Source organism: Artibeus jamaicensis, unplaced genomic scaffold (genome assembly GCF_021234435.1).
Source record: "Artibeus jamaicensis isolate MK-2021 breed Jamaican fruit bat unplaced genomic scaffold, CSHL_Jam_final contig_1127, whole genome shotgun sequence".
In the NCBI taxonomy this organism is placed as follows: domain Eukaryota; kingdom Metazoa; phylum Chordata; class Mammalia; order Chiroptera; family Phyllostomidae; genus Artibeus; species Artibeus jamaicensis.
In genome coordinates, this window is record NW_026521219.1 from 3387335 (window position 1) to 3403587 (window position 16253).

A 16253-nucleotide genomic window follows, 5' to 3' on the forward strand; every position below is an offset into this window, starting at 1 on the left:
TTTTAATGGACATGAAAAGACTGGCTGAAAATATTGCTTAGAAGCAAATATCTCCCCAATTCAGTTTATTTGAAAGATAAATACAAGAGAGAGGTCTGAAAACTGGAAGCATGGCATGGATTTAATAGTTGATTATTAACTTTTATTTTTATAGGTGATTATTTATATTCTATTTAAAAAGTAATATTTAGTAATACTCTTCTGGTTCAGTGGTTCCTAATCATTTTGCATCTCAATCTTTTTGAGAATCTAATGAAAACCAAGGGCTCCTGAACAGAGCAGAACACATAAGCAGAAACTTTGGCATATAATGCCAGAGAGTGCATGAACCTTCAAGGTCCATGAAATGTTATGATCTAAGAAATCCTCTTCTGCAGTCACTAACCTCACACACGATGTGGAGCAGACTGTAACTGCCTCTGTCTAAAGAGAAGAAAAACCACAGAGTGCTGTTGACTGCTGAAATCCCAGTTAAAAACCTATTCATCAGGCACTCTAGTTTGTTTGCAGTACAAGCAGTTTGGAAAGTCTGCCACCAATCCTGAACTTTCACTGTGGATTATTTCTTAGCCTCCTGGCAACCAAAGCTAACTACACAAAGCCCAGAGCCATCAAAAGTTTGTTTCTAATCATTATAGTGAAAAGCCCCACTGAGATAGAGTGGCACCACTTTCACAAGCACAACTGCCATCAAGACATCAAGCATGCACTTTGGATGTATGTAAGTTATTAGGAATAATTAAGGATTAAAAACCTATATTGAAAGTATTAATTTATTGTACTAAATTACCAGTTTCCACTAGCCTTTTATCTTGACTTTTTTTTCTCTTTACTACTCATGGTATGTTTATGCAAAGCTGTTGGTCTACTCTTTGCATCAGTTTTTGTCTCTGGCCACTGCCCTTACTTACCAGGTAAGAACTGATGTCAAGAAGGCAACTGAAATAGCTAAGAGACACCACAAGGTAAGAAAATCGCACAAGTGGATACTGCCTGGTATTAAGGAGCAGGCTGGGACATTGCACAAGATTCCCTGGTCATGCACAGACAGCTAGGCACTAAAGGAAAACATTGTGAGCCTCTGGTGAGAGAGTCACCGTATAGGAAGTAAAAGTTCTAGACTGTTGCACTGATCCCACCACTAGGTTACTGGATGAGGCGGACAAGTCATTTATATTCTCTAGACCTATACTGTCCACTAGGAGAGCCACTAGCCACATGTAGTTACTGAGTACTTGAAATGTGACCAGTCCAAATCTGTGATATGCTGTAAGTATAAAATTAATACAGCTTGTATTTTGAACACTTATGATGAGAAAATGTAAAATATCTCATTAATAATTATTATACTGATACATATTGAAATGATCATTTTTGGGATATATTGGGTCAAATAAAACACACATTAAAATTAACTTTATGTCTCTTTTCCTTTTTAATGTGGCTACTAGAAAAATTGAAATTACATATGGGACTCCCATTATAGTTCTTTGGAATATTGCTGGCTCTAGACCTTGATTTTTTAACTACTATTTAATTAGGAAATTATGGGCTGAACACTGTGCCAAGCACTGAAGATACAAAGTTAAATGAAATCAGTGTGTCTCTGCCTTCGTTAGGAAGGGAAAGCAGAATAGATCAAAGAGGCTGATAGGCAATAACAATTAGGTTCAATGCCATGGAAGTACCATGGGAGGGAGAGAAACAAGCAGCCCTCGAAGAAGCAACACCATGGGGCAGGGAAGGAGGGGTGAGGGGGCGTGTTCTGTATGTCCCCACCTTCCCCCCCCGTGGATGTCTCCCCTTCCTCTGAAATCTGAATGCGTACAAACCGAGTGCCACAAACCTCAACGTCCCTGCACAACCCCATGTACTGTCAACTAATTTTATCTTCACAATGAAATCATGAACTACTGATGGCAAAGATGCTTACATTTTGTTACCCTGGTAGCCCTTTACACAGAGGAAGATATCAAAAATATTTGGTAACTAATGCAACTTTTCCAGAGAAAATGTCCAACATACATCAAGAATGTACTTTTTCTCTCCCATCCCACCCGCAACCCCCCACACACCAGCAAGGTACGTAGAAGATGAATTAGTGACAGAGGCTGATGGAAAAACAGTAGCAGAGAAATTAGAAAAGAAATGAACATAAAGGTAAAAGGGGAGAAGAAAATAAATTAAAAACCTGTGAATGCAAACATGAAATACTGGCAGAAATAGCCTTAAGAAACCAAATGAGCCAATACAGCATGACCACAACTTACGGGTCTTTTCTTGAGCAGTCACTGGGGGAGACTCCCCCTCGTCATACACGGCAGAGACGCTGACTGTGTACAGGGTCTGTGAGGTGAGTTCTTTGAGAGGGATGCTGGTCTGTGACCTGTCTACCTCTACCTGTAATAGAGCAGCAGAGCTATTTTTACAAAGGTTTTAGTTTTGACATCCGTTGTTTACTATACCTCTCAGCACAAGATCATTAAGAATAGTGGTACAAAAAAAAACCCAAAGCAGTTTTTTCCAATCTGCATAAGAATCCAGAAACTGGAGATCATTCATATGTGGAAAAAGAAGTGTGCACTAGAGCCATACCTGGCATGGTAAATGATGACTGCCTATGGATTTAAACAACCTGATCATTCCTCACCTGCTCCCCTTTGTACCACTGCCTCATTTCTTTTGGAGATGTTGCCCTGTGGATTATCTCATTTGTTATGCACAAGAACCCTGTGAAACCCACTGGTCACTGTACTCTTTTGAAACTGAAACCCAGGATGAAATGAATGCGTATACCAGGATAAACTAGCTTTTGTGTAACCCAAATGGCCCGCACAGCCAGTAACTGGGTGCTTAGTGAAACTATTTCTATATTCCAAAAATGCCCCTGAGATCCCAATATCAGTGCTCCCACCCCAAACACACATGAGTTTTAAACCCATTCACTGGTGAAGCCCCTCGGTTTGCTCCCACTTTGAATCAGGTTGCCAGGGAAAAAGCTCCCTCCGCCCTCTCTACTCAAAAACATTCACTGTCAAAAGGACACTCCTCTAACAACATATTCATCCTTTCTCTCTGTCTTTTCACTTGTCCTATCTTCCTATTATCTGACAAACTCCCCAACATCCCCTTGCTAGTTTTTATTTTTAGAAACATTATTGACGTATTTTTAGTAATTTACAGAATGCAGCGCACCATATATGTAATCTGCATGAAAAGGAACTACTATTTAGATTCTGCAACTAAGGGGTGATATTTTAAAGATTACTATCATACAGCAAAACATTTTTAACTAAATGCAAGACAGTCTGACATATTATCAATATCCAAAAAGTATTTTATTAATATAATAATGTTTCAACACTATATTAACAAAATGACAGTTTTCAAAACATGCTATCAAACATACTCGTTTAGGTTGTTTTGTTAAATCTAGTAGGAAAACAAAGAACTCCCAACCCATTCTAATCTTCAACCTACCTCTTTGGTATCCTCTTCTGGAGTTTTGTAGCGAACAATATATTTACGCACTGCTCCAGGACTGGGTTCCCAAGAGACATCGATGGTGCTGTGGGTCACATCTCTGAGTTTCAGGTCTTGAGGTTTGGGCAGAGGCACTGGAGATGCATGAGAAATTAGGTCCAGATGTGATTCTCAACCACAAAGCTCTAAGGAACCCACACAAGCTTTCAAGAAGCTGTTTTGAGAACACTTAAAGGCATGCAGGAAAATAACTAAAATACAATGGTTATGCTGATAAATGTACTATAATTCTACCAGATAGAGCTGAATTATCCTTAAGAAGTCTTTTTAAAAACAGGATACATTTAAATTTATATGACAACTATACTTCTCACTTATATGTTAGTTTCTTCCACCCTATTGCAATAAACTCTTACTTGCTGCTCAGCTATAATAACTCATAATTCACCATAAACTTATCACTCGTGTTTCTTTACCAGATGTTTAAATTGATTAAGGTAAAAACCAAAATCAGAACAGTCAAGCTGCCCTAAGAATGCGATAGAAAAATATCTGGTTACAACAGTGAAGAATGAAAATGAGCCAAAAGAGAGTATACAATAAACTTATGAGAAAATCCACAGAAACCTAAATGGTAAAAAGAAAATACAAATAATAAATTTTTACCAAGACAAACAAAGCTTCCCCTTAAAACGAAGAGGGAGGAAGGTAACTAATGAATGCATTTTCTTTTGTTATATTAGATGTATCTGACTCCTTCCAGCTGCCCATTTGACCAGTTCCTTTGTCTCTCATTGAAACTCTGTACACCTCTCTTCCTGAATCTTTCTCTTCACCTCCATTTCTGCACCGCATCCCTTCAATGCTTTTATTTCCCTGAGCTCCCTGTCTCCACTGTTAAGGTCCAGCCCTGTAGCCTTATCCATGGCCACATTTTTCTTTCACCCACTATGGCCCTTCTCTCCCAGCACTCTCAAAACACATGTCTTCATCCCTGTCAGGCTCCCAACTCTTTCCATCTGCCACTGGTCAATTTCTACAACAGCACCAGTTCCAAACAGGATCTAATATATAAAAGATGATTATTTTTCATTCATGAATTTATAGTGCCCCACCCAGGAGGGGGTCTTTCTCTTTTCTGCCCCATCATGCTTCTGTCTCAGGCCCTTTTCCCCCTTGAATATTCCTTCCCACTTCTTTATTTCTCTAGAAATGTGGACTGAGACTCACCAAATTTAAGCCAAGTCATGTATCCCAGCATGCCCTCCTCAACAAGCAAGAAACCCAACTCCCAGCTAGGTCAGGCAAAGGTCCTAAGTGCAATCACTGTCACTTTTCAAGAAAAGTGCTAGTGAAACATACAGGAAACACAAAAAGGGCCAATCAACAAATGAGAGAAGTGCAAACGAGGATGGAATCCACGTACTCTGTGCTGCTTTGCATTATTTATTGGTGCATTACCTATATTTATTGGTGCACAGTGACTAGCGTATAATAAATGATCAATGTTCTTGGACTGAGTTAATTGATTAATTCACTTAATTGAAACAGACATTCATATATGCCACAGAGTTTCTACTTTAATAAAAATTTGGAACATATTGATCTTAAACTGAATATCTTCCTTCAAAACTACACTCACCCAACTTCCCATCCTCACCAGCTGTATTTCATGGACCTACAGCAACATCAGTGTAAGGTATACACTATTTTATGTTCTATGCCCTGATAGACATCTGGCTATGAAAAGTTGTAAGACAATATTGATTGTAAGATACACTTCAATACTGAGCATGTTAAATGTGAAAAGATATGTAAATCCTATAATCAATCTGAGATGCTTCCATAAGTCTAGAATTAATCTTAATTCTTGAATATGATTGCCATAAATAATAACCCTATAACTTATGCACAAATAATTAAATTGTGGTTAGCATCACTGGGTAAAAGAAAAATCTGAATGAATGTTATAAGCAATAGAAAAGAAGGAAAATTGTCAATGTCTTACGGGTGACTTCCCGAGCAGTGACAGGTTCACTGGTGAGGTCATGCAGGGCTGCCTGGACTGTGACCACGTACTCAGTGTTGGGAAAGAGGCCAGTCAGCTGCACATCGTTCACTGCTGGTCCCACACGCATCTGCACATGGACACGCCCAGGGGAAATCAGACATTCAGATCAAACATTTCCACTTACTGGGGACAGCCAATCACAGCCCATCTGTAACCACTAGATTATAACACAACTTTTATTTTTCATATTTCTGAATTGCATTTTCTTTTTCATGCTAAAGCTTTTAAAATGGGTCACAGGCCTAATTTTCTATTTTTCTGGTTTGTGTGTAAAGGTATAAATGAGTTCATAAGTAGCTGCAGTTAATGAAGACTAAAACTGTAATGTCTCAGGAAGACCCAATAAAAAAGAAACAATGTCTCCCACCTCTTTGGCTTTTGTCGGTTCTGTGGCATTGATGGGTTCATAGGACAAAGTGTAGCCGGTAGCCCCTCCCACTGGCTGCCACTGCACCTTCATGGTGGTAGTGCCAACGTCATAAATATTCAGGCTGACAACTGGAACAGGCACTGTTGGAATGTAAAACAGACATCAGTCTAATTCCTGTCCTTCTGCTCATTTTTTAATTGGTTCCTACTTAGTTATTGATATTTGTATATGCTAAATAAAGAATAAATTGCTATGGGAAATCAGTGAGAGTTAACATCATCCTTTCCTCTTCCCCCCCTGAAAATATAATGTCATTGTTCATAGCTACCCCATACTCGGGACTGTATGTTACAACTCTTTCATAAGAGGAAGAAAGTTTAAATTTGAAATATTATTCCTATGAGTCCATATGGAAGCCGAAATAAGTACCAACTTCCTGATACTTCAGTCTGTTTTTCTGTAACATCTCTAATTTGACTATGTTCATTCTTTACTCATAGAATTTCATATATAAGTAACCAACATAGTATTTTATTTCATCTTTATTTTAAAAAATTGCTAACTGAGAGTGCCATATATTACTAACTGGAACTTAGGGATTTATGGGCTTTTTGAAGCCAAGCCCACAGGCAGAGTAAACGGTTTGCAGTCGCCTCTTCACACAACACCCACATAGCTTTCTCTTTGTTGTTTAAATTCTTAAGGAATTGTCAAATTAATCCTGCCTATTATTAAATACATTATTTTCATTTTACCTCCTATGGTCTAATATAAGGGAAATAAGAAAAGAGATAAAGACCTAAAGAACCGAGCAGTAAGTAGAGTCAGTTCTTGCCTTGGAGAGAGTGGTACCCACTCCTTTCTCTTACAAGTGGCCCCCTTACCCCTGGAGCTCAGCCAAGAAGATGGGAGAAGGAGGGAGAATATTCATAAGGCCTCAGAAACCTGACCAGAAACAGGAGTGAGGGGCATCTCTCCTAAAAAACTCTACTCAAAGTCAAAGCCATTGGAACTTCTCTAGTAAAGGCCAGAGGCCAAAGGCCAAAGGCCAGGGAAGAAAAAATGGAGAGATCTCATTGCCAGAAGGAAGATCTGGCATTCAACAGAATGAAAATAGGTCATTCAGTACAGTTCCTCTTCCTAACCTTGGTCCCCTTCCCCCAACATGGTGTCTTTCCTTAAGAAGTGAAAACCAGCTGGAATAGCCAGTAAAAGCAGAAAACCACTGTGTATTTATTGAGGACCTACACACAGAATGCACTCAGTACATTGTGGAATGGATATTGAATAAAGGAATGACTTGGAAGACTGACAAAATCCCACATGCGCTGTCACCTTTTTATCTTAAAAAAACAAAACAACAATAATTTATTTCTAATATGACTTACGGGTTTTCTCGGTGCCCTTCAGAGGCTCACTATATTCATCTTCTACCACAGAATACACATTCACAACATACTGAGTTTCAGGCTTCAGATCTTTCAGCACTGTGCTACTTTCCAGACGGCTCACATAAAACTGAAGGGAAAAATTTTTAAGTAATAACAACATATTATGATCACTTTCCTCTTTTCTACTATAGTTACAAAGTAGTTAATTGCAATGAGCTTAGAAATTATCTTTCAATAAGGGCATTATCTTTTGTTTTTGCAAAATACCACATTATAATGAGATCTCGGACAATTCATATAATTTATTCCCCCAAATGTTTTTTCCTTACTTGTAAAAAGAGTGCGTAAAATTAGATCATCTTTAATGTTCCCTTCTAACTCTATGTTTCTAAGTATAAATTCATGAACAAATCAAGCATCCCCTAATTAAATTTTAATTAAAAATCATATTGATATTCTTTTTTTAAGTGAATTTTTTTATTTTTCATTTTTTATTTTATTATTATTTTTCATTGATTATGCCATTACAGTTGTTCTATTCCCCCCTTCATTCCCCTCCACCCTGCACCCCTCTGCCCCCACCATTCCCCCCTTTAGTTTATGACCACGTGTCTCAAGTTCTTTAGATTCTGTATTGCCCATACTATTCTTGCCCTCCCCCCATCTATTTTCTACCTACTGTGTATGCTACTTATTTTCTGTACCTTCTCCCCCCTTCTCCTTCTCCCACTTCCCTGTTGCTAACCCTCCATGAGGTCTTCATTTTTATGTTTCCGCTCCTGATCTAGCTGTCCTTTTAGTTTGCTTTTGTTTTAGGTGTGCTTGTTAATAACTGTGAGTTTGCTGTCCTTTCACTGTTCATCTTTTTTATCTTCTTTTTCTTAGATAAGTCCCTTTAACATTTCATATAATAAGGGCTTGGTGATGATGAACTCCTTGAATTTGATCTTATCTGAGAAGCACTTTATCTGTCCTTCTATTCTAAATGAAAGTTTTGCTGGATAGAGGAATCTTGGTTGTAGGTCTTTGGATTTCATGACTTGGAATATCTCTTTCCAGCCCCTTCTGGCCTATAAGGTCTCTTTTGAGAAATCCACTGACAGTCTGATGGGAACTCCTTTGTAGGTGACTGTCCCTTTATCTCTTGCTGCTTCTAGGATTCTCTCCTTCATTTTAATCTTGGCTAATATAATTATGATGTGCCTTGGTGTGTTCCTTCTTGGGTCCAACTTCTTTGGGACCCTCTGAGCTTCCTGGATTTCCTGGAAGTCTATTGCCTTTGCCAGATTGGGGAAATTCTCCTTTATTATTTGTTGAAATAAGTTTTCCACTGGTAGCTGTTTCTTTCCCCCTTCTGGTACCCCTATAATTTGGATGTTGGAGCATTTAAAGATGTCCTGGAGGTTCCTAAGTCTCTCCTCATTTTTTTTGAATTCTTGTTTCTTCATATTTTCCTGTTTGGCCATTTTTTTCTTCCTTCTGGTTCACTCCCTTGATTTGTCCCAGTTTCTTTTCATCACTATTGATTTCCTGTGCAGTTCCCTTCATTTCAATTAGTTTAGCCTTCATATGTTCCTCTAATTTGTGACTAAAATCAACCAGTTCTATGAGCATCCTGATCACCAGTGTTTTGAACTGTGCACCTGAAAGTTTTGCTATTTCTTTGTCGCTTAGAGTTATGGGCTCTGGGGCTTTGAGATCTTCTTGAGCCATTTTTGGTCTGTTTGAGCCCGTTAAGTATAAGGAGCAGAGCCTTAGGTGTTCACCAGGGCAGGGCCACCCAGGTCTCTGGGTTGTGACACTGTATGTTGGGGTGGGGTCAGAGCGGGGAAATGGCAACCCTTTCTGCTGCCACTTGCCGCTGGGGCCTCCTCCGTCCAGTCTCACCGCCGACTCCCACGCTGGTCTATCTGCGCACAAATGCGCAACCGCAGTCAAACCGCCGCCCTGCACCCTCGCTGGGTCTGCCTGTCGCTCACTGGATCGCTCACTGGATCACTCACTGGGTCACTCACTGGGTCACTCACCGGGTCCACCCATTGTAATCCCATGCCTGGGATCCACACGCCTGAGTTCGTCTGACAGAGTTTTCCTGTGCAACCCCGCTCTGCCAGCTGCTGGCTTCACCCCTCTTACCAGTCAGGCTGAAGAATTTGTTGTTATCAGACTTCCGAAAAGTTCAATTTTCTGTGTTCTGGCTATGTTTTCTATTGTTAATATTTTGTTGTCTCTAAACTTGGTTGTGTGAGAAAGCATATTGTCTCCACCTATGCCTCCATCTTGGCCAATATTCTTTTTTTTTTTTTTAATTTTACTATGTGTAGGGTTTTTAAAATTTTTTTATTTAATTATTTTTCAAGTACAGTATTCTGTCTTTTACTCCCATATTCTTCAACTCTCAAAAATCATAAGAATTTAAGCAGAGCTCTTTTCCTTTAATTAAACCCAAAGGTAAATGTTTGCCTAGCATGAGCTAGAAAGCACCAATATTGACTAGTTCTGCACTCTACCTCCCTCTCACTCCTCACCCAACATTTTCCCAGAGCTCTAATGAGTAGGATCCAACCTGAACATAAGGAAGAAGGGGATTGAAAGTATTATTTACTCACTTCTTGGCGTTTGCCTCCAGAAACTGGGTAGTATTCCACCTTATATCTATCCACACTGTCAGTAGGAGGTGTCCAGCTTACTCTAAAAGAACGATGAGTTCGCTCAGAAATAACTAGGTTAGAAGGCGCTGCCAAGTCACCTGCATGTGGAAATAAAGTACATACACTTTTTTCATTATTACACCAAGGTGATTAAATTTGAAATTAGATAGAAATGTTATCAGTTACCAAATCATGCTTGTACACATGCCCTTTCACATACTAAGTAGCTACAGTTAATCATTATAGAAGACCATTGCACATAAGATATCTCTGAAGGGATGCCCAGAGGGGTCTTCAGCCTCAGAAAATTCAAACTTAAGCTCATTTTCTTTCACTGAAACCTGATCCCACCCTTTCTTATGGTACCCCCAGTTTACAAGTCACCTAGTCTCCAACCTCTGAATCATCCTTCGGATACTTTCTCCTCTCTCTAGCCTTGAAATCAATTTATAATCTAATAAATTTAATGACTTATAATTCATATAAATCTTAATTTATAATCAACAAATAAGGATTTGGGACCTGACAAGTCCATTGTCTCTGTCATAACTTTTGGTGCCATCCAAGTTCGTGGCCCTCATTATCATTTTGATTATTTATATTCAGGCTGCAGTCTGTAAGAACAGAATTGGTTTCTTGTTCATGGTTAGTTCCCCTACAGGACCTAGTTCAGTGGTAAAAGAAACTAACCACTTTCATACTCAAAAGAGAGAAACAGCTAACTTTTAAAAATTTTGGTAACATCCTACTGTCCGTGATTGCATTCTTTGTGGGTAGATATAGGTAAAATGATTAATGCAAAACAATATCTGTAATAAATATTAATGAACATAGAAATATTAACTTCCTTATGACCACTAGAAAGATGCACCAAATAAAAATTTAAAGAGAATTTAGCCAGTGACTCCATGAGCATGGCAAATTATTCTCATATAAATTCTTTCTACTTTCTTTGTAAGCCAAAGCTGGAGAAAGCATTTCCATTCTTAGCATCCTAACCTTTATTGTACTTGGGTCATAATCAAGCCTACAAAATTATCAACCAATTTTACTGTCTGGGAAACTAGGATGAATGCAACTCTTACATAGTTGACAAAAAAAATAAAGGAAAATAGATAAAAGATGTTTTCATCCCTATTCAAAGTTCTCTCCAACTAAATAAAACTACAACTCTCTCAGCTAATCCAGAGCCAGAAGCCTACAAATACTGGTTTCCTGGCTGGTCCATTTCTCCAGGGAAAAGGTCAGTCTGTTGTTCAAAATCCAAAAAAATAAAATCTGCAGACGTTTGGAGTGAGAAACTCAAGAAGGAATAGTCGAATACACGTATCCCAGTACCCAAAGCATGTAAACCATTTTACCACATTATTTGTTAAGTTTACTCCAACCTTTCCAAAGCCAGAAGATAATAATGAAAGACCACCTTCATCGTAATCCACGTTGCTATTACAAGTATTTAAAAGAAACTTTTACAATATAATGCATTTAATTTTCCAAAAATCTTCAATTTTTGTGCTTACTATGTTTTGTCCTCTGATTTATGTGGAGAATAATCATTTTCCCTACCTTTTGTCACTGTGAATTCAGTTCCATAATTTTACTTCTAAATCTTAATTCCTTTTCAATAACTACTTTTCTTTTCAAAGACCTCTAAAAACATCCTTAACCACTTGACCCTGTATAATTTAACTTCTCTAAGTCTCAGTTTTCTACCCAGGTAAAGACAGATTATGTCATTTCTAAAAGTCTATACTCTAAAATTGTAATGTCCCTGTATATTTAAGGGTTACAAGTGCAAAGTATCAAATTTGACCATCTCCAGTTGAGGCAAAGCAGATCAGATATAAGAACCCTCTTTCATTCCTAACCCCCCCAAAAGTTATCAAACTTAAGAAAATAAAAGTCTAGGAACAACCATTTATTAGAAGCTTAGTAATTATATAGTAATTTGCTTTATAAGAAAATATGCATTCACTAGAAAAGAAAGAATCTCCCTTCCCCAATCACCACTTATGCATGAGTATGTGTCTGTCTGCAGGCACATACAGCTAAAAGTGTCCCCAAATAAGCTGAAAGTCATTTCTAAGTTGATGTCACCAGAAACAAATCAGGGACTAAACCAATGATTCTCAATTTTGGGTAGTATTCTCCTTAGTAGACATTTGGAAAATTCTGAAGATATTTTTTTGTTGTTACAAATCAGGGGATGCTACTGGCTTCCAGTGGGCAGGACATAGCAATGCTACTAAACATCTCACGAAGCACAAAAGAATCCCTTCCCCCATCCAAAATAAGAATTGTCTGGCCCAGCCCTGGCCAGGTAGCTCAGTTGGTTAGAGCATCATCCAGATACACCAAGGTTGTGGGTTCCATCTGCAGTCAGGACACATAGAAGAATCAACCAATGAATGCATAAATAAATGGAAAAACAAACAACAAGTTGGTATCTATCTATCTATCTATCTATCTATCTATCTATCTCTTCCCCCCACCCTCTTCTCCCATTTCTCTCTGTTTTTGTCTAAAATAAATAAAGAAACAAACAAATAAATAAATAAAAATAATAAATAAGAATAGAATCTAATAGAATTATCTGGTCCAAAGTGCTTAGGGTAGAAACCCTGAGCTAACCTTACCTGGACCCTTGACACTGTTACACAAGTTAATGGTGAGGTCATCCACAATTCTAGAGAGTGAGTCAAAATCTGCCACGTTGTATGAGTGGACATCATCGGGATCTGATGCAATCATCTTTAACTCAGACTCATCAGCATTTTTAATACCTAAACAAATGGATATATACAAATTAAAAGCACTCCTCAGGAAAAAAATAATGGAGTGAAGCAAAAATTTTACAAGCTACCCTGTAAAATCAATGGTAACTAGAACATATACATGATTTTCCTCAATAACAAAATCATTATCTACCTAAATGATTATCTGATCCTAAAATAGGATCAAATAAAAAATTATGTAAATTGAAAGCTATTCTGAATTAACGTCTTCTAAATACTTCTAGTACCAATCCGCCCCCCCCAAAAAAAAGTTTCTCTGCAATGTTTTCTTCTGGAAAATAAAATATGGGTACCAAAAATAAAGACTGGGCCATGGAAAACCAAGCAGGAATTTCTCTGATTCCTATTAAGAATGCATTTGTCCTCTTCAGCCATTACTTTCTTCTGAGAAGACATGTAACTTTGTCTCCTTACAAGGATAATTACACCATTTGATAAACTATATGACAGGGAAAATGTGTTTGTTTTTTTCACACTTCAGAAAATATTTTTAACTACAAAAGTATCCTCAGCTTTTGAGAGCACCGCTAGCCTTGGCCAGGCTTACCAACAGCAAACAGCTCCACGCCCTCGTCCTTGAGTTTCTTCGAAGGTGCCTCAACATCATCCTGTGACTTTCCATCAGTGATGAGAACACCAATTTTTCGAGCTCTAGGCCTCATTCCAGCTTGGGTTTTGAAGCTCTGCTGGCGAATGAAATTCAAAGCCATGCCTGGTGGGATTTTTAAAAGAGAATCAATCACATCATTGTTTAGCCACAAGCTTTGACAGGAACTAAAATTGAGCCAAACCATCCTGACTCACCTGTGAGAGTATTGCCACCTTTGTAAGGTAAGTTTGCCACCGCTTGCAACAAACTCTTCTTGTCTCTGTGCGCATTTAACTGCCACTCTGTTCTGGGGTCCCCACTATACTGGGCAAGGGCTAAAATAACACCACTGACATTAGTATATATAAAAGAGCACAATGAAAATGTCCAAATGTCTTCAACACAGTTAGACTTACCAATTTGTACTCTTTTGGGGCCAATATCAAAGACCTCCACAATGCGAGAAATGAAACTCCTCACAGTTCTAAAATTTGCCCGGCCGATGCTCCATGATCCATCCACCAGTAACACAATGTCTGCCTCAGCTCTGGTGAGACACTCCATCCCTGACATGGCAATTGCGAGAGAGAGCAGAGTAAGGAGCAAATTCTTAGCGGGGTTACTTCCTAGCCACACATCTGCCCCCAACTCCCCAGAAGCTCAATGTTGCCTAACTGTTTGTGTTACAGCTTTAGAATTTGAGACTCTGAAAATACATCCATGCGATTTACTGACTTCAAATAACAGTCATAAGAATCACCAATTCCTCCAATGATTATTTCAGTGGCAAATCTTGTTTTCATCTTGACTGTATTTCCTGACCACAGACCCTAGAGACTTAAACTATCATTACAAATTTGGATGGGCTCACAAACTTAAGACCTGAAATAAATGAGAATGTACAGCCATCTAACTATAAAGTGTTAATAATTTTACTACAGTTTTAATGTAATCAGACTATTCTATTTGCATTTTTCTGTGATATTCCATGGCCACTAGCAGACAAGTATGAGATAAACTGATAGAATGTATAAGCTAAAACAGGTTTTAGTGAGCCAGGAAGTCTTAAAATAATTAAGCTCCCTGGTAACTACTATAAATATTATGAAGAAATAGGAACATAACTTAAAACCAGACCTTTTTAAAGTAAACATAATTGTGTTTAAACCTGATAGCTATTATATTATATAGTCATTAACTCCTTTATCGTCTGCTATGTATAACACTCAGGCATATTCAGGGGGTAAAGTCTGCACATTTAAAAAAATCAGGAGAGGAGAAAGACAATTTAGAAAAAGTATGCAAACAAATATACAAATTGAGAGCTATAGACGCAACAAGCACAAACACTGATACAAAGTGAGGGTGCTTTGGAAAGAGAGAATGATCCCAATATCCTCAGTGCACAAGCTACAAAATAAAAATATAAGTCAGTTAATATCACCATGGGAGAAACATTAAAACAAAACAGCACGATTTGACATTTTATTTTGTCCACATCCACATTTTCAAATGCTTTCTTTTCCAGGAGCTTGTGCTACCAGCTCTGGATTTTCCCACCTCTTGCCACATTAGCCTCTGCTCTTTACGTTACAAGAAGAAGTCGTGGAGGAAAAATCCCAAGATGCTCCTCACACTACAAAGTTGTCCTCACACACTGCACACTAACTCAGGACAGCAGGATCCCCAGTACCATTCCGACCACCTAAGCTTTTGCAAGCCTGCTCATGAACTGCCCAGATCTACTCTTCTTTTAGCAAATGATGGCAAATATTTAGAAGTAAATTCTACCCACCACTTATACCTCTAAAATGTTCAAAACTAGCTTCATGTACATGAAAACTATAATCATGGCAAGTGCAAAAAAAAATCTAAAGGGCTTATGTTAGCATTTTGCCCCCCCAGTTGTGGTTCCCCTGCTATTTAAGTAACCCCCCGCTGCTTGCTAAGCCCAAATAAGTCATTTCTCTCATTACTTTAACAAAATAGAACTACCTTTTAGTCATTAAAAAGAGAGCAAATGTACATTATCTAAAAAACTCATGATCTCAAAAACTCATCTTTAAATAATATAGTACTACGCAGTCAATGCAATGCTAAATATTTGTAAAAAGGCCTTACAACTATATTGTAAAAAAGCATGCTTAGCTACATTTTTGGGAAAAATTAAATATGTAAATTATTTATATAAATTTTAGTGTAACATTTGTGCAATCACTTTTCATTGTGTGATTAACCTAACAATTCATACTTGAAGTAGTTTCGTAATATTGAGGTCTCCTAGGGAAATGTAACTCAGTTTCTTACCAGAGGATAAAATTGGCATTACAGTTGTGTCAGAGAGGGTTGTCATTTCTTGTCCAACAAGTGGTGAACTTTCTCCTCCATCAAACATTCCAAAAACATTTACTTTGTAGGTGGTACCTGCCCTGAAATGTGAAAACATATAGTCTATATGTATAACTGGCCCAAGTGGTAGCATTGTTGCTTTGTTTAAGATACTCATCTTGATTTACAAACCCTCCCTCAAGGTTATAATGCATGCCACTGCAAGAGAAGGAAAATAATTTCCATCACACTATAGTTTAAGCTCACAGTGTGAGGTATCAAGGGAAGCTAGCCAACATTTTAGAGACTAGGGCTTCCGGCACTGGGCTCTGTGTCCTCTTGCTGTCAGATGTAGAATACCCACCATGCCACTGAACGTGTCCAGGAAGAGTCCTGCCCTAGGTCCTTACTGCTCCTAAGCAATTTGCTTTAAAAAAATAATTTCAATGCTGTACCTTTCATGGTTACAAAGAGCCCCCTGTACAATGCTGGCACATAGTAGGCTCAGTAAATTTCATCCTCCCTATTCTGATAGAAGTAAATAACAAGCATTTATATAGACTTCAATATTGTTT

At 38.2% G+C, this 16253-nt stretch overlaps 1 protein-coding gene across 3 annotated transcripts in view; it reads right to left on the reverse strand.

The window, feature by feature from the left end:
- Positions 1-16253, reverse strand: part of COL12A1 (collagen type XII alpha 1 chain) — a 116029-nt gene that overhangs the window by 56098 nt on the left and 43678 nt on the right. For all 3 annotated transcript variants that reach the window (XM_053664059.1, XM_053664063.1, XM_053664067.1), the window contains exons 17-27: positions 15658-15779; positions 13767-13916; positions 13566-13685; positions 13309-13473; positions 12603-12749; positions 9925-10064; positions 7313-7442; positions 5922-6064; positions 5492-5621; positions 3477-3617; positions 2271-2396 (exon numbers count right to left, since the gene is read on the reverse strand). In XM_053664059.1, coding sequence (XP_053520034.1) covers positions 2271-2396; positions 3477-3617; positions 5492-5621; positions 5922-6064; positions 7313-7442; positions 9925-10064; positions 12603-12749; positions 13309-13473; positions 13566-13685; positions 13767-13916; positions 15658-15779 — 1514 coding nt within the window. The remainder of the gene's footprint in view (positions 1-2270; positions 2397-3476; positions 3618-5491; positions 5622-5921; positions 6065-7312; positions 7443-9924; positions 10065-12602; positions 12750-13308; positions 13474-13565; positions 13686-13766; positions 13917-15657; positions 15780-16253) is intronic.